The following is a 16,096-nucleotide window of genomic DNA, read 5'->3' as shown; positions in this document are numbered from 1 at the left end:
TGTGTTATTCATTACCCAGTATATTGTCAGGAATTTAAATCATAGAAAAGAAGAAAATAACAATGCCTATCCATACGGGAAAATAAAATTATTATTGAACAAGCGACATCAACGAAGAGGCCAACGATAAAATTATATACAACGTAATCGTAAAAAATTAACCACTACATCTATTAATAATACTTCTAATCAAATAAATTATATGTACATACTTATCGTTTGGAATGAAAACGGCAGTGTATGCTCGTTGCTATACCTGAAGAATTGTAGCACTCATGTACGAGAAACTTTCATAGTATATTCCCCGTCTTATGTGCTAATAAAGAGTTCTTTTGAATCCATTAAGTCTATAAAATAATAGTTCCCTAAAACCATGAATTAATTAAATATTTCTCGTAGATTACAATACTCAAAGCAGTAAATTCTTTAACAGAATTACTGAGCCTTAATGGATTAAAGGAACATTAATTGGCAATCGTAGAACCGATTAACATTTGTTAAAGATTCCTAAGTATAACTCTAAAGATGACATTTCAATATTTTGTTAACATTAGAGATACTAGATTCAAGAACTATCGATCTCTGAATTTTCTTGGCCACTAGTTGTACTATTGTCATGGTTTTTGTACGCTGAGAAGAACGCAAGAGCTTTCATTAATTGATAACTCTTGCTAATAGGAATATTGCTATCGTATAGGCTCTTTGAAGATTTGCAGTCAACATAGAACCACCAGTTACATTTCAGAATCGTCTGGTCGAAGAGTGTTGATTCTGGACAGAGGAAGCTCTTCATGATCAGTCCATCGTCCGTTAGCGCACAGACGTGGAACACCTAGAAACATTTGAATAAGAAAATATGAATTAGTGGACACTATAGTCGAGTCAACAGATGTAAAAAAATCCACGGTCTTGACGCGACAGAGCAGAACCCAATTTACAGTTTCCAAATCCCTGTACGAGTATCAAGAAATTAATATTTAATGCGTTTTTTAAAATCGACATTCTAGTATCTTCCCATTCATAATTATGGTTGCCAGCTGGACCCTACTTGTAGAGGCAAGTAACGTTACTCACTCACCTGTACTCGTAGAGTCGAGCTGTCAATCATATTCATAATCAAAACTTGATGAAGTTATAACGAAAGCGTGTCTGACTTAGTTAGTACTCAATCTACTGCAGACGTACATTAGCCAGATCAGGCGTAGTGATTCAGTAGAATAAGTCAAGTCAGACATCTCTTTAATATTTAATAACTCAGAAAAGAAGCTTCAAATATTCTCGTTCTTCTTAATAACGAAAGATGTTTTATTTTAGCATGTAGAATTATCCTGTATACGTATAACTTATAGAAAAACATATTTTACCATGCACCCAAGATCCTCGTCAGCGTAAAGTCCTGGGAAGTGTTTTTGATCGCCACAGTAGAAACTGGTATCGGGAAGATCCACACGACTGGCAAAATTGTCATCGAAATTTTTGTCATAACCAACCGGATAATATTCACGTGGGGCATTCATTACTTTAGTGGCTCCAGGATTATATTTACTAAAACATCGAGAAAAAAAAGATATAAAATTTGTAGGATCTAAGTTCTTAAATTTAAAATATACAATAAGTTATATTATTCTACAAAATTCTGTTGTCTTATTATAGTAAATTTACAATTAAGGAGGTCTTCTAGTTGCGAGGACAAAAAATTGCGACTTTTTTGAGACTTTTTTCCAAAGAAACCATGAGACTTTTTAATACGAAAATTTCGCTCACTTCTTTATTCACGTTTACAGAATAATCATCAATTTTTTCAATACACAATAATAATAATTGCAAAAGTTATTTAATAATATATGAATAAATATGAGAGCGAAACCTTCGTATTAAAAAGTCTCATGGTTTCTTTGGAAAAAATTCTCAAAAAATCCTTGTTTTTCGACCTCTCAACTAGAGGACCCCCTTAAAATCTTCTGCATTACGTTTTTGGAGAGACTGTAGTCGTCGTGGTGCTCGTGCTCGTCGGCCCCTGCTGCTTTCGCAAAAGTTGCTGCTGCCTGAGTAGAATCGCAGCTTCTAAAGCTTCCAGGGTAATATTACTCGCTTCCGCTAGGGCTTTCAAAGATGTCTCCATCCCTTGAATAGGCGCTAAAGATGGTAAATTTGATGGCAACGATTGTCGTTTGTCATTCTGTTGTTGTGGTAAGGCTTGATTAGTTTCAGACAAGGTTGGTTGAAGAGAAAGCAGAGTCATTTCGTTCACGGATGACGCAGCCTCTTCTCCTGGCAAAGGTAGCTGGAAATTCATACGAAATATATAATAGTCAGTATCCAAGAGTTATTTAACTTCAATTAAAGGATTTTACAATTATACACAAATTAAACAAAAATTTTACACTTGAAAATTTTCATTTTAGAAAGATCAGCGATGTGGATTTATCTACCTGGTTGAAATCATCTTTGGACACCTCGTTATCCGCATCTTCCAAAATGGTGGGACTATTACTGATTCGATCAGTTAATTGCGCGGAGGATTGAGGCATCGAGATGAAGGGAGGCAAACCACTACTTGAAGACGTCGGTTTCGATACTGGCTCAGGTTCCACGATACTTCCTACTGGAGGAATGGCAGCAACAATGTTAGGCAACTTCCCTGGCATTGCAGCTGCAACTGCGAGCATCTGCGGTGTCTGTCAATCAAATCCCCAGAAGATTCGTAAAAAACGCTTTCACCTTAACTCCAGACGAACGTTCAACCTAATTTAACTTCCACATATTTATGGATGTATATGATTATTGTCGTGTCCAACAATATTGAAAATTACTATAAAAAAAAGAGAGAATGAAGGATGAAACTAAATTACCTGATCCCTCTTCACTGGCATTGTGATTATCTGTTGCTGACGCTTCTGTTGCTGTGCCACCAGCTGCTTTTGCTGCGCTGCCAACTGCTGCTGCTGCGCTGCCAATTGTTGTTGCTGCTTCTGCTGTTGTTGAATCTTTTGTAGCTGCTGCTGCCTCATAGCTTCCTGTTGCTGTAGCCTTTGCTGTTTCAGCACTTGCAACGCAAACGCTTCTTGTTGCAGCCTCTGTTGCTGCTTTTGTTTCGCTTCTTGTTGCAAGAGTTGCTGCCTGAGTAGGTCCTGTTGTGTCCGTGACAACGATGGCGCTGGTATGGTTCTCAGGGCTGTGGAGTTCTGTTGAACAACTAGCTTCTGGCGTTCTGGTTGCTGAGCCATTGGTCGTGCCGCACCCGGTGGCAAAGGTTTGAAAGGAGGAACCACCTGTCGAGTGTTTTGCGCTAGCTGTCTGACTTCGTCTCGATTGGTAGCCTGTAGAGAATTATTGCCACGCTTTAGAGAATAATTACTTGAATGAGGGCTGTAAAGTAAAAATAACTAGCATAATAGAGCTATACATTTTGATTTTATGTAAGAAAAAGTCGATGTCAATTGAAAGTGAAATCAGAGGATAATCTCTTTTTTTACTGTAGTACACATGTTATTATTATAAAAAAGAGAGTTCACTTTCGCAATGTGCAATTAGAATCACTTCCAGGGGACCCCATGTACATTAACTATCAGACTTTGTACTTTGACTTCGGAGATGAATAGATGATACAGAAAGATTCCAAAGCCTTGTTCTATTTATTTCTTCTTTATTTTTGTGTGATACACAAATGGTTAGATACTGCTTGCATTATGGTGTGGGAATGCAAACCTTCCACTAGGTCGTGTTATTGTTACTGGAAATTCTACACTATAAGAGCTGCATCTACATTCACGCACTAGTTACGACAAGGTCGATCGCATACAGCTACATCTAATCGAGATTAATACGGAACGAATCAATTTAATTCTGCGGAAATTAAATTCCTTTTTAGTTAAAAATGTTGGACAAAAAATCCAGATGCAGTAGAGAACGAACTTGATTTTCTCAATTAAAAGAACCATTAATTGACAGCTATTTCTGACTTCGGCCATCTTTTTCTAAATTTGAAATACTTTTAATTAATATTTAATTTTACTTAATACGTATAATTAGCTCTAGTTCACAATTATATAAAATAAGCGATATATGAAACAGTAAGTAGTGCAGACTGTAGCTTCAATCATAATCTACAAAATTAATGTCATGTGGGAACTTAAATTAAAATCACGATGGAATTTTTTTCATCCTCTCTAGTTTTTTCTCAATATATGTCTGAACTTTCCTTGATCTAGATGTTACAAGGTAGACTCCTGCTTATAAAAGCGCACTGATACTTAACTTGATCAAGGATTACATAATCATTTGTTCAAGTCTAGAATGAATTAAAAAGTACTTAAAGTTAAAGTTACTTAAAGTAGGTGGATTGATATTATTTTTGGAAAGAAATATTTCCCTTTTAGTGTTTAAAATTCTTACCGTCCCAGTATAGCCTGGCACATTTCGTCTATTAGCTTGCACGCTTCTTCTCTTCAGTTCTTCTACATTTGACAAGGACTGACCAAAACCGAGTTCATCGCCGATGGAAAACCCTGAAAATGATGATGAAAAATTACATTATGTTAAAACAACATTGTACGACATAGATTGAAAAATGTTTAGTATTTAATACCTAGTTATACTGTAACTTTAATTACAATTTCACTAAGGACAATATTTTCTGTAAATAATATTCATTATAAAGTACTAGTTTTCTGTACTCTTTAATCTACAAATATTCACTCTCCATCCTTAAACAAGTATTCCTCAACTATTAATTAAAAATATTTCAAATACAATTTATTTGAATACAATCAAAGTACAATATTTAAGAAAACTTTAATAATCTCAATACAGAAAAGAACTCAATTATTTTAATCTCATCCATTGTGTCTCTTTACCAAGCAATTCCTACTCAATTTTCCCAAATTCAAATCAATAAGTCTTTTTCATTTTCGATTATTCAGATAGCAGGTCATTGCTCAAAAGGGTCAGAAACTAATACAGACTCGTCAGAAGAAGGTTCGTGAGAAACATCGAGGCATAAACCGAAGAAAGTTAAGCAATAACTTAGTTGCGTAAGAATCGACGCCACTTTTTATACTGCTCTAGCAAACGAGCGAATAGCCATGAGTTTTTACGAGCAAACATTTTTATCTCTCTGACGTTCAGTTGCACGCGCCAAATGCAAATCACAGTCCCCATTGGAGGTGCCATCCTCTAGGTGGACGACACCTGTGACATCTCGGCCAGGTCAAGGAAGCGGCATAACGAGTTCTTCTGTTTTCTTAACGAACGCCACAGTCGCGAAATGTCGATAGAAATGGGTTAGGATGAGACACTTGCCTGTCAGACTGGCAGCCATCGAGAGCTAATCTCATGCATGTCCACGCGATTAATTGCAACCAGCGAGTCATGCTCATTCACTTTCTGCACGGTTTGATGAGTGAAAGAGACAGAGCTCGTTTGGTGGCATGAAAGTAGAAGTACACTGTCGCGCCGATTTAAAATTTGTAAGCACTTGTAAATTGTTATCAAAACTATAGTCTAGAGTAGCTCCTATTGGTTTAAAGTTGGTACTTTCGGTGATGACTGTAATATTCTATATTTTAATATGAATAAAGAGAATTTAATAAATTAAAATATTTTTATTAGACATACCAATATTTTCTACTTGGTATTTACTTTATGAGTTTTTCAATGTGTATTTCTATATTCTGTTCTTGTATTTTCTGCAGCTAAAAGTAGGTGACCTACTATGGCTTTCATTGACTTACTAATACATGAAATTAAACGTTTAAGTGTCAGATTCTTATATAATAATGATATACAGTGACATAGTCTACACTTTTCCCTCATTCAAGAGACAGTATATTATTTGGTTATTTCATAGAACTAGGTCGTAAAATAGTAGACTCAAGTGACAGTAGAAAGTGTGTTATTATTAAATACTTTCAGAAAGTGAAGTAACACAGAGACCATAAAAAAAATGAAAAAGTAATTCCTCCACCGTCATAAAGTCATAATTTCCCTTTATACGCATATATTTTTAAAGCGCTTATAAATATGAATATACAGAAGATTATATTAAGTTAAATTAAGTTATAAGAAGTTGCTAATTAAATGAATTGTTACCAATACCATAGTAAATATTTACACTACAAATCAGTACTCTATAAAGTAGACATAAATTATTTTTTAAATTGTCATAGATACTTTACAATTCGTTCTATAATTACAGACTTTCTTAAACGAAAGTCTTTCTTTTTTGCCACGTCGCTGGGCTTAAGATAATTGTTGCATTAAAAATTTTGCAATCGCTGGCACAGGTGCTTGTTTCGACTCACCCAGGCCGACGTAGCCTTTGACGCCTCCAAGATTTCGTACTCGAAAGAGCCCAGACTTTTTGAAGGCGCAGTTAAGCGCAAAACCAAAGTCCGACTCAAACACGCATGTGCCTAGTGTCTCCCGCCACGTGCATCCTGCAACCAAATTGGAAGAAAAGAACAATCCCTGATTCTGATCCAACTGTCTTTAATCGCGATCAATGATCGACTTCCATCGTAATTCGCGAAATCTCTAATTTGAACATAAAATTGAACCTTAAAACCACTCTTTCTCGTCGAAGTAAACTCACTCAAACTAAATTAATGAAAACTACTCACTTAAATTTTAATAAAAGATTCGAAAGGCGTTTATTACTGATATATTATAAATAGTACATAAATGTAATAGGATTTGATTAATTAACTGAAAGTATAGTAGCTGTGTCTTCAATATTAGTAAAATACACTTAGAGAAAGTGAATATTTTTAAAACCGGATTTTTAGCATACGGACATCAGGTTGACCTCATGAAGCCTCCATTACGATGGAAAGTCACATTTTTCGTTACTGTGAGCTGGATCAGTGGACAGGGATTAAGCAGTGGACAGTCTCGTCCGACACCTCTAACGCGAGGATTATTATAACGTGACCAAACTGAGCAAAATACTACTTCTGATTAAAATTGAATCTTGCAGGGGCCATTGATTCATCAAACCTAATCTGTGCTATTGATTCCTTGCCTTTTATCAAGCTTTTACAAACTAGAGCAAATGGAGTAGATACATAAAATGATTGATTCTAGCTGATAAGAGTCCTGACTGCAGTAACTGTATTCGAACGTGAATTATCTTTCCACATTTCAATATTAAATATGCAATTTTCAACATTCTCCATCTAAGTTCCTAGTTAAATCGTTCAAAAATGGCAATTTTTTCCAAGCCTCCTTTATTTGCGATTTCCAAGAACATAATAGGAGAAATTTCAGTCATCCTATGGAAAGACGTCAAACAAAGACTATGTACACTTCAACTTACAATGCGTACGTCGCATGACTAATTAAAATTTCACACCATGCATTTCGAACGACAATGTTGACTTTGCACACAATTCTCAAGTACCTCTTAACAAGTTTACTGTCGAGTAAATGGTCATATTTATCTCACTTTATTTAATCCATGTTCACTTCCTACTCATCGAGAGAAAATATCCCAAAATTCGTGAAAGGTAAACCAGGAATTCTTGTTCGAAGAAAATTTGCCGGATCTGAGGCGCGCCATTGGGCCACAGCCTACTGACCCACTTGGAAGCTTGACTCAACCTTCTGACCACGTTGAATGACCAACGGTTTCTGGTATTCCCAAATCAGTTCCGCATCTTTACCATCGCCGCTGCTTCTACTCTATCAACGCAAAGAAGACGTGGTACTGATTTCATTGAGCAATTTCATCAGACGACCAATTACTGTCAGCACTACTGTCCAAGCTCCTCGTTTCTTTCATTACTCTTTCTATTTCATTTTCTCGATTGTTCTTCACGCTCCAAATCTCGATGTATCTCGGTACAAGTTATGGTAGAATTAATTAAGGAAATTAGGTTCTTAAGTATTCAGTCTAGAAAACTCATTTTTGAGAGCCTTGAATTGTGTAGAACGTTACAATTTAAAATAGCTAAACTGTGGGAACAGGAGATTTGGCACAGTTTAGCAATATGTAATTATTATTACAATGCTCAAAACGGAAGAACCTTTCGTAATAACGCGGAAAGGTGGTCGATTACATATGTAGTTTCAACACAAAGTCATGGAAGTGGCGAAATTTGATAAAGTTTGTACAAAATCTTATTATTTATTTATTTATTCATTACTTATTAATACATTAAAGGTGAATGGGATGAGAATCACTGAGAATCACCAACATTAGGTCAACGTGACGAAAGAGAAGGATCTACAAAAATGTTGCTCAAAGAATTCGAACAAGGTGAAATTTTCGAGCGAGGAAGTTTAACGCAACAGAGCTCGGACAGTCGTTGGCCGAGTTATCGAGGAAGAGTTCATTGATGTAGTTCACTTAGGAATTCAAAAGCTTTCGTCTCATGCATTTTACATGCTGCCTCGAATTCTATTTCGCTTTTAACTCAATTGTTCTACTTTCTTGCAAATCTTATTGTCTTAGGTCGTATAGCAATTTACATCCAAGACCTAAGTTTCGTTATCCATACAAGAGCTCATTCTTGCAACAGTTTTAAATGATCCTACGTCCTAAACTATTCCTCTAATTGAAGTCAAGGCTACAACTGAACATAGAGAAAATGTATTTAAAGACCAAAATGCAATGAATAGAAATAAAGATATCTACAATTCTGAAACTCTGAGAGAACCTTGAAGAATATCCAATAAGATACAAGCAAGACACAAATTAGTGTCACCGTTTTTCCATATTTCGTTTCAACACATCAAGTAAAGTTCGATTCCTCGAAATTTTTATTTCTGATAAATGTCACGAGTCAGTCATGTGGCACGGACCTTATTTCATGAAAGACCATTCACAATAGAACCATTTGTCTTTTATTCGGAAACCTGGCTTTACACGCAGAATTTTCGTGAAGAATACAAGAGAATTGCATGTGAATAATTTCACAAGAAATAGAGATAATCGTAGAGTAGAAATTTCGTTATTGTGTCGTTCTCATCTCATTCCTTGTCCCCTAAATTAGTCGTATCCTGACGTTTTTGAAATATTATCCGTAATAAAGGCTCGCGTGCATGTCGATCAACCTGCTAAAACGCAAGACTGATGGAGTAACTGCGGACTATGGCACAGAAAATTCAGTGGTCTACATTATGCAACGTACAAATGGCTTTTTAATATTCGTCGACCAGAAGGGAGAATTAAAATAAAAATCTATCGACTCTGATTTACTTCTCTTAACTGAACCTGATTGGCCTCATTTCTTCACCCAAAGAAGAGGGACAGTTTAATGAAGGACGATATTAGAATTTTTACACAGAATGGTTTCACAATTCGCTCAGCAAAGTTATTTTCAAAGAACCAAACTGGTTCACGATTCTAATGTGTGCTAAGGTCGAGAACGATGACTTCTGCGGTACGAATCTCAAGGATACTTTCACTGTTCATCTCGGGATTGACTTAACGTAACCGAGGCACGACATAATTGGGCAGGAGCAGGCACGAATGCCACGAATGAAGGTAAAATTCACTTGTTTTCGCTTAGAATAGCTCGTGATTAACGTGGAACGACATTACGTCCTGCAAACCTGCGCAACACTCCCACGAGCGGCCTTTACCTTTACCTTGAGAATGACACTCCCTCGCAACCTCAGGTTCTATCGCTTCTAAGCTTCTCCAAGTTTACGACCAGCTAATTTCAGGTTTGGATTATCAGAAAGCGGTACTGTGAAACAGGAAACTCTATACTGAGAATAGCTTATAAGTCCCACATATTGTGATGATAATATTATAATAAAAATAGAGTAATGTACCCACAGTAGATTGGTAACAAAAAAAGTGACAAGTAAAATTTCTATTTATCACTTTCAATGAATGAAGACCTATACTGCCCAGTTATGGAGAAAAGCATATCTACTGAAAACATTTTACTCCTGTTTTGCACTAAAACGAGACATAAAATGAATATTCATTTATCAATTTCACAATTTCCTATAGTTACTGCCTTTCTCCATAGTTGGGCAGTTATCACTATTATAACGACAGCAAGGATAAAAAAACTCGATGATATATGAGTGGAATCGTGGCTCAATTAATTTTGTCTTCCAGTACTCATTGAATAAATTTCAGACGAAAGGAAATCGTAGATGGTGCTCTCAGTTTTGAAATCAAAATTCCAGCTCGAGACGAGGTGATAAAATTGAATTTCGTCCTTGAAAAGGATGGTGAGCAGTTTTAGGTTACGATCAAAACGAATCGATGCGAAGATTGACCAATGAATTTCCGAAGATCATCAAGAGTAGGAGTAAATGGTCGAAGCTAGTAGAAAGTAACCAGCCAGAAATGAAGCGTTCACATAGACCCGTTGCTGACCCGATTCCCCAAATAACCGAACCGTCGAAATTCTAGTAAAAACAGTATCCGAATCGAAGGACCCACAGAATCAATAACTGAATTAATTATGAAAGTTGCGTCTTCTTTCAGCACCATTTTACGAGTTAGCCACCGACAAAATGGCTGTGAAATTCGCAAGCGCTAAAATCTTTTCAATGTACTTATACTAGGGAATTAATTGTCTTGAATCTTTTTAAGTAATTATAAGGTACTGGATCATTAAACATCCATTAAAGTAAATATAGAATTCATGTTAATTAATTACTGAATTCTACTGTTGTGCTAGTGCTTGAAATTCTCCTACTAAGATATTTCTGATTATTTTTATGAAACTTATGATAATGTGTCATTATCACAGAATATTTGATTAACGCCAGAAAGTAGGGTGAAAATTATTCTTTAAACAATCTCAGAGAAAGTTCCCCTAAAGACTCACCATATTACAAACAACGATCGTAATGACACGCTAGTGACGAATATTATATGCTGTCAACAAAAAGATTCATACCACGAGTAGAAGTTTCTATGACTCTGAGTTGCTCGTCCCATCGACCTATATCCCTACTAATATCGTCGTGCGTTACATGAAAAGCATTTGCAAAGTCGAAAATATGCAATTAACCTGAACGTACATGCATAGGATCAGTTTCGATCTCCTTTCTCGATCGTGCTCGTAATTATTGTCGGTACTCAACTGCAATTGCTTACTTTCGTCGAGGATTTGTCCTATTTCTCTCCCTTTTTCTCTTCTTCTACTCGCCAGCCAAGGCATTTTCAACAAATGAAAACCGATACTTTTGCACTTTCTAGCTCGCAACCGATGCGTACGATCGGCTTCACTGTTACTTTTTTCTGTCACCGGTGAGTCCTGTTCTCGTCGAGGCAACCTCATCGAACGCCTTATTGCGCCTCGTTACATGCATCGTTCGCTGTTGCTGCGTTTACGAGAAAGAGATTCGTCAGTGGAGAACATAAATGCCATAGACGGCGCGAAATTTGGGGAGAAAGAAATTGAAGAGCTTATAACAAAAACGACTCTTAACAATTTTTTGCCTTTTGTTATAACAACGAAAAGAATACTACAGATTCTTTAATTTTTATTTAATTGATTAATATTTTTTTTAAACATTAATTATAGTGCATATGTTATGTTTTTTATAAGATAGATTCTATTGTATTGTGACTCTCGTTTTTGACCACTAGATTAGGGTCTTAGTAAAGAAGTTGTAAACTTTGATAAGGACTGTCTTTCCTGTAAACTCTTTAATTCTTCCTTAAATACGAAACGTGCTATGCTATTTTAAAAGCGATTGATAAACGACACTTGGATTTATGTCTGCATTAGCTCAATGCCTACTGATTTAATACCTGCCGAAAATCTAGATCAAGTGTGATTTATGAATGTACGATATACCGAGATAGGAACCCTAATTTGAATATGAAGAATGGTCCTGCGTGAGGAAGCTTAAACTGTAGAACGAGTCACTTTAAGAACGGCTACGATTTTGAATTATTTATTGTTATTAAAATAGTATTAGAGACAAATTAATTTCATTTATTTACGGTGAATGTTATGTGCAGCGCTATATTTTCTCATTTTTTAATGGAGATTGGTGTTAAATATCCACAATCAATAAATTCATTGATAATAAAGTATCTAAAGTTGAAATTAGTCATATAGAACGAGAAGAAACACATACATTTATATAAAAATTATTCGACTACTTTTTTGTAAATTAATACCTATGTTTCCATTTGTCACTGTCGACCAATTTCACATTCACCCTCAAAATTAGTTCTGATCGACTGAATTCGAAACAGAGATTTCAGTTAGCATATCTACACAAGCAAAATCGATTCGTAATGTTACGCGCGGTTAAATATGCAATTCGATTCCTTTTGTTTTATAACGTATTTACATAGTTATGTACATCTCTGAAATCGTACAGTATTCAAAGTGCTTATTATTATATAACATGGAACGAAAATAGGTCTCTTTCGAAATTTGAATAAAAATGTCTTGGATTCTCGAAACGTCTGTATAAATTTTGAACCGAGGGCAATCTGAAATTTTATGGATTATTCCATAAAGTATATTGCAATGCGAAACGCGAATGTGGTCACGCTAAAGATTTCAGGAAGAGAATCATGAAATTATCGGAAAATTACTTTTCCCGTCCCGCGAAGGAGCATGAAACATGAAAGGAGTGTGACAAAGATTCATCTTTCTCTCATAGTCTTTGATATTTACATAGATTTCAGCTTTGAGGTAAGACAATTGCAGCATTTACCCTAGAGAAAGACTATGCCATTAGTAACCGCGAAAAGAATGGAAATTATTTAAATATCGTGTACCGAAAGTCCAGCAAAAAGGCAAGATCGAGTGATAGAGAAGTTTGAACAATAAGTTCGAGTAAATAGTGCAGTCAGTCAAGATAAGTCAGGACTCGATAGCACAGAATATAATATGCTTTGGTACAAGGCGAAAATTATGGAAGAAAAGGCCCAGAAACCTGCAAGTTACCCAAGAAGAGTATTTTGAGATACTTTGAAAACCAGTTTCCAATTATCTTCTTAAACCTAATATAAAAAATAATATGTGATAGATAGAAGTTAATTCTTTCCTTCAATTTTTTAATAAAAGAATAGCAAGCAAAGTACTTATTAGCAATTTATATATTGGAAACTAGTATCAGAAACTGGACAGAATATAATAATAAATAATTCATCGATGTAGTTCTCGTACAAGCCTCATATCACAAAGTAATCTCGATTTTGCAAGTTGCCATAAAATATACTTTGTCTACTCTTATTGCCATAAAATATAAGATTCAGATATATGACAGTATAAAGACTTCCGTGAATTTCATTCCAGCAAATCTTACACGCGGCACATCGTAAACTTTGTAGGACAGCAATCTTTGCGATCGAGGCTTGTCACAGGCACTTTAATATTCCCATCGACGATAAAATGCAATTGCACTGCAAAGTAAGTGTTTGCGCAAGAATATCGAATATTAGCTATGCACTCGCTAATAACGCAGCTACCAGTTTCTGTACGTGATCGAGGGATCGAGAAAAAAATCGGTGTGCCAGAAACCTTCTTCGATTACCGGGATCACAGTCTTCGACAATTATACTTTCACCCTTTGCGGGCAGAATTTCGTGGCCCACGTGAAATCATTACGAAATGCACCCGATTCCAAGTGTATAACAGGTAAACGTCCTTTCTTCCAAGAATCGAATATTAGATAATACTCTGAGCCACAGAAGAAATGAGTCGGTGAGTTGAAGACTAGTGTAAGTCCAAAATTAGCCATTGTCAAGATATCTCGAAGCTAAATCTAGACCCCTGAACCCAAAGTGTATTAAGTCACACAGGAACCGAGTGGACTTGATATACTGTGACTCTGAGATTCAGATACACAAAGTACTCAGAACTACATGTTAGAATGAAATATCTGAAAACGTGGTTTCTGGACTTGCACTGCGTTTCTACTCATCGATTCCAATGTAGAACCATTAAATAGCACTTGGTCGAGCAAATAACTGTCAATTGTGTAACTCGTCCAGGTATCACCTCAAAGCCAGTAGCTGCGTTTACTCCTAACGGCCACGAGATCATCGTACGTACCGACGACTACGAAAAGGAACAAGGTCGTGGCGATCTTCATACTCGCCGATCCAGTTTTGATTGTCACGCAAAAGCTTAGAAAGTCGACGATCTCCTCGAAACGTTCACCCAGAGTTGTTTCCTTTTCGTCGAGAAGCTGTTTTCGCGACAGGGGCACAGCGCTCCCTAAAACCAGGGGATTCCACTCGAGGAACTTCTTTTCACGTGCACGTTCTCGATCGTAACAGGCGACTGCGAAAACGTACTCACGAGCTGTGGTGAACCGATACCTGACGGTCGTGAGATAAAAAGGTGCGACAGGTTGCTCGTTCCCGCGAACACTAATACTGCATGAATATGTTCTTCGAAGGCGAGCACGCGGGGCACTTTCAGACCCCATCTGGTTTCCAGGGACGGCTGAAACTTGGCTCCACTTTCAAGACCCCCCTCTACTCTCGCATACACCATGATAGATAGTTTTGTTAGTTTATATTGTACCGTGCATTATGCATACTCTGCTACGTGCATGCGTAAAGCGTATCTTAGTTATGCAGGAATTTCATTGGACTCTATACAGCTTATCCAAGAATAATGAATAAATTACTGAAAAATAAGAAGGAAGTTTTTAATATGCTGTACTTCGATGTAGTTACTCTTGGAATAATATTTTCAATACTTTGTAGATGAAAAGTATTTCACGTTTTATTTCCTTTTTTATGAAAATAAGAGGTATGAGATTCATATTATGTAGTCAAATATTTCTGTATCGATAATGTCAGACATCTATTAGTTATATTTTATATAAAAATATGATGAATTTCTTTATCATCAAACTTGCACTGTTTTGAATGAAAAATTCGCAAAAATGGAAATATTTGATGAAGAAGTGTCTTGTAGGATTATTTGGTCAGAAAACGTGAGACGGTACTGTTGGGCCCCACCAGTGGTGCAACATGAACGGCCTGTCCGCGGCACAAGACCGATGCGTGCACGTCGAAACGGCTGAGTAAAATCCTGTCGAAGTGTCGGTGACCCACTCGGACGAAACGATAACGGGATCGTCGTGCGTTCATTCAGTATCGAGCAAATCGATCGACTCGTAAGGAAGATCGACAGGTTTTTTCAAGTAGGTCTTTAAAAAGATCCGACGAACGAGATTATCTGTCCAGATTCCAATCTTCTCGACCATATTTCTATGTGGCTGTAGGGCTATCGAAAATGAGAATAGAAACTTTGGTGCGCGATGAAAGCGTTACTGTTAATTTGTGATTAATTGTTAATCCATTTTGAATTTTTAAATATTGATTTGGAATACTTTTGTGTAATCTATCGTTATGAGAAAGGAAAGAAATTATTGTTAGAATGTTTGTGGAGGACTGCTTCGTAAAAAGCAAGAGTAATATTTACTTTATTACTATGAAGTGAAATTCTTGAATGTGGGAATTAAAAATGATAGTGAAATATAATTTTTGTTGTACTTTTTTCTTGTTACCTCTCCGCCATTAAGGTTTTTATCTAGGTTGAAATATTTTGTATAGGAATTCGATTTCTAAACATAAATCGAGTGATGTAATGATGCATTGGTTTTGCAGTGAAATCGTGTTTTTATTTCGCGAAGGTGCATGAGGAAAACTAGTCATTTTATTCTTGACTCCGTATGACAGCGGATGTTACTTCGATAATATTTTTTTATTAACAGAAGCATTCTCGAGTTTTCCAACAGAGTATGTAATCAGATATAGTCACTTTCATTTATACAGATAGTTTACTTCTAGAAGGTACTATTATGCACTTGACCGTGCAGGTACTGAGAGTAGGTCAAGGTTTAATGGCTGCATTCCTATGTATGCATTTTTCAGTCCCTAATATTTCTTATATATCCATTTCCAAATCCCTTCCCATTTGGTTATTTAAAATAATATTGTTAAGTAAGTCGTATTCATAAAGACAATTACGTTTCATTTATCAATTTTAGCTGTTTCAATTCACAAATATCGATTTTACCAATTTAAAAAAATGGCGCCAAAGCTTGGACAGCCAATTCGATATATCGAATTTGAACACTGCTTCCCGCAATTTTCTTTTATATAATTCAAAATACAAATATAATATTAATTGCTTTC

The 16,096-nt window shown here is 36.1% G+C and overlaps 1 protein-coding gene across 2 annotated transcripts; it reads right to left on the bottom strand.

Annotated features, from left to right (window-relative positions):
- Positions 1-83: 83 nt before the first annotated feature.
- Mtg (mind the gap) lies at positions 84-14,571 on the bottom strand. Of its 2 annotated transcripts, none has more exons than XM_076388886.1 (9): positions 14,264-14,571; positions 13,995-14,159; positions 6,303-6,437; positions 4,396-4,508; positions 2,853-3,320; positions 2,433-2,678; positions 1,971-2,284; positions 1,365-1,545; positions 84-832 (listed from the first exon to the last, which is right to left on the bottom strand). In XM_076388886.1, the coding sequence occupies exons 1-9, from the start codon at positions 14,439-14,441 to the stop codon at positions 566-568; spliced, it is 2,067 nt and encodes a 688-aa protein (XP_076245001.1). In that variant the 5' UTR covers positions 14,442-14,571; the 3' UTR covers positions 84-565. The 2 variants fall into 2 exon arrangements, with proteins under 2 accessions (XP_076245001.1, XP_076245002.1); XM_076388887.1 differs by having other exon boundaries at positions 14,244-14,486.
- Between the last annotated feature and the right edge of the window lie 1,525 nt (positions 14,572-16,096).

Source organism: Calliopsis andreniformis, chromosome 12 (assembly GCF_051401765.1).
Source record: "Calliopsis andreniformis isolate RMS-2024a chromosome 12, iyCalAndr_principal, whole genome shotgun sequence".
In the NCBI taxonomy this organism is placed as follows: domain Eukaryota; kingdom Metazoa; phylum Arthropoda; class Insecta; order Hymenoptera; family Andrenidae; genus Calliopsis; species Calliopsis andreniformis.
Note: the sequence above shows the minus strand (reverse complement) of the source record. Positions and strands in the feature narration are given on the sequence as shown.

Coding starts and splice junctions, on each gene's coding strand:
- Mtg (XM_076388886.1), bottom strand. CDS start 14,441: ATGGTGTATGCGAGAGTAGAGGGGGGTCTTGAAAGTGGAGCCAAGTTT. Junction 4,509..6,302: donor CAAAGGCTACGTCGGCCTGG/GTGAGTCGAAAC, acceptor CATCATTTTCAG/GGTTTTCCATCGGCGATGAA. Junction 2,679..2,852: donor TGCCAGTGAAGAGGGATCAG/GTAATTTAGTTT, acceptor TTTGATTGACAG/ACACCGCAGATGCTCGCAGT.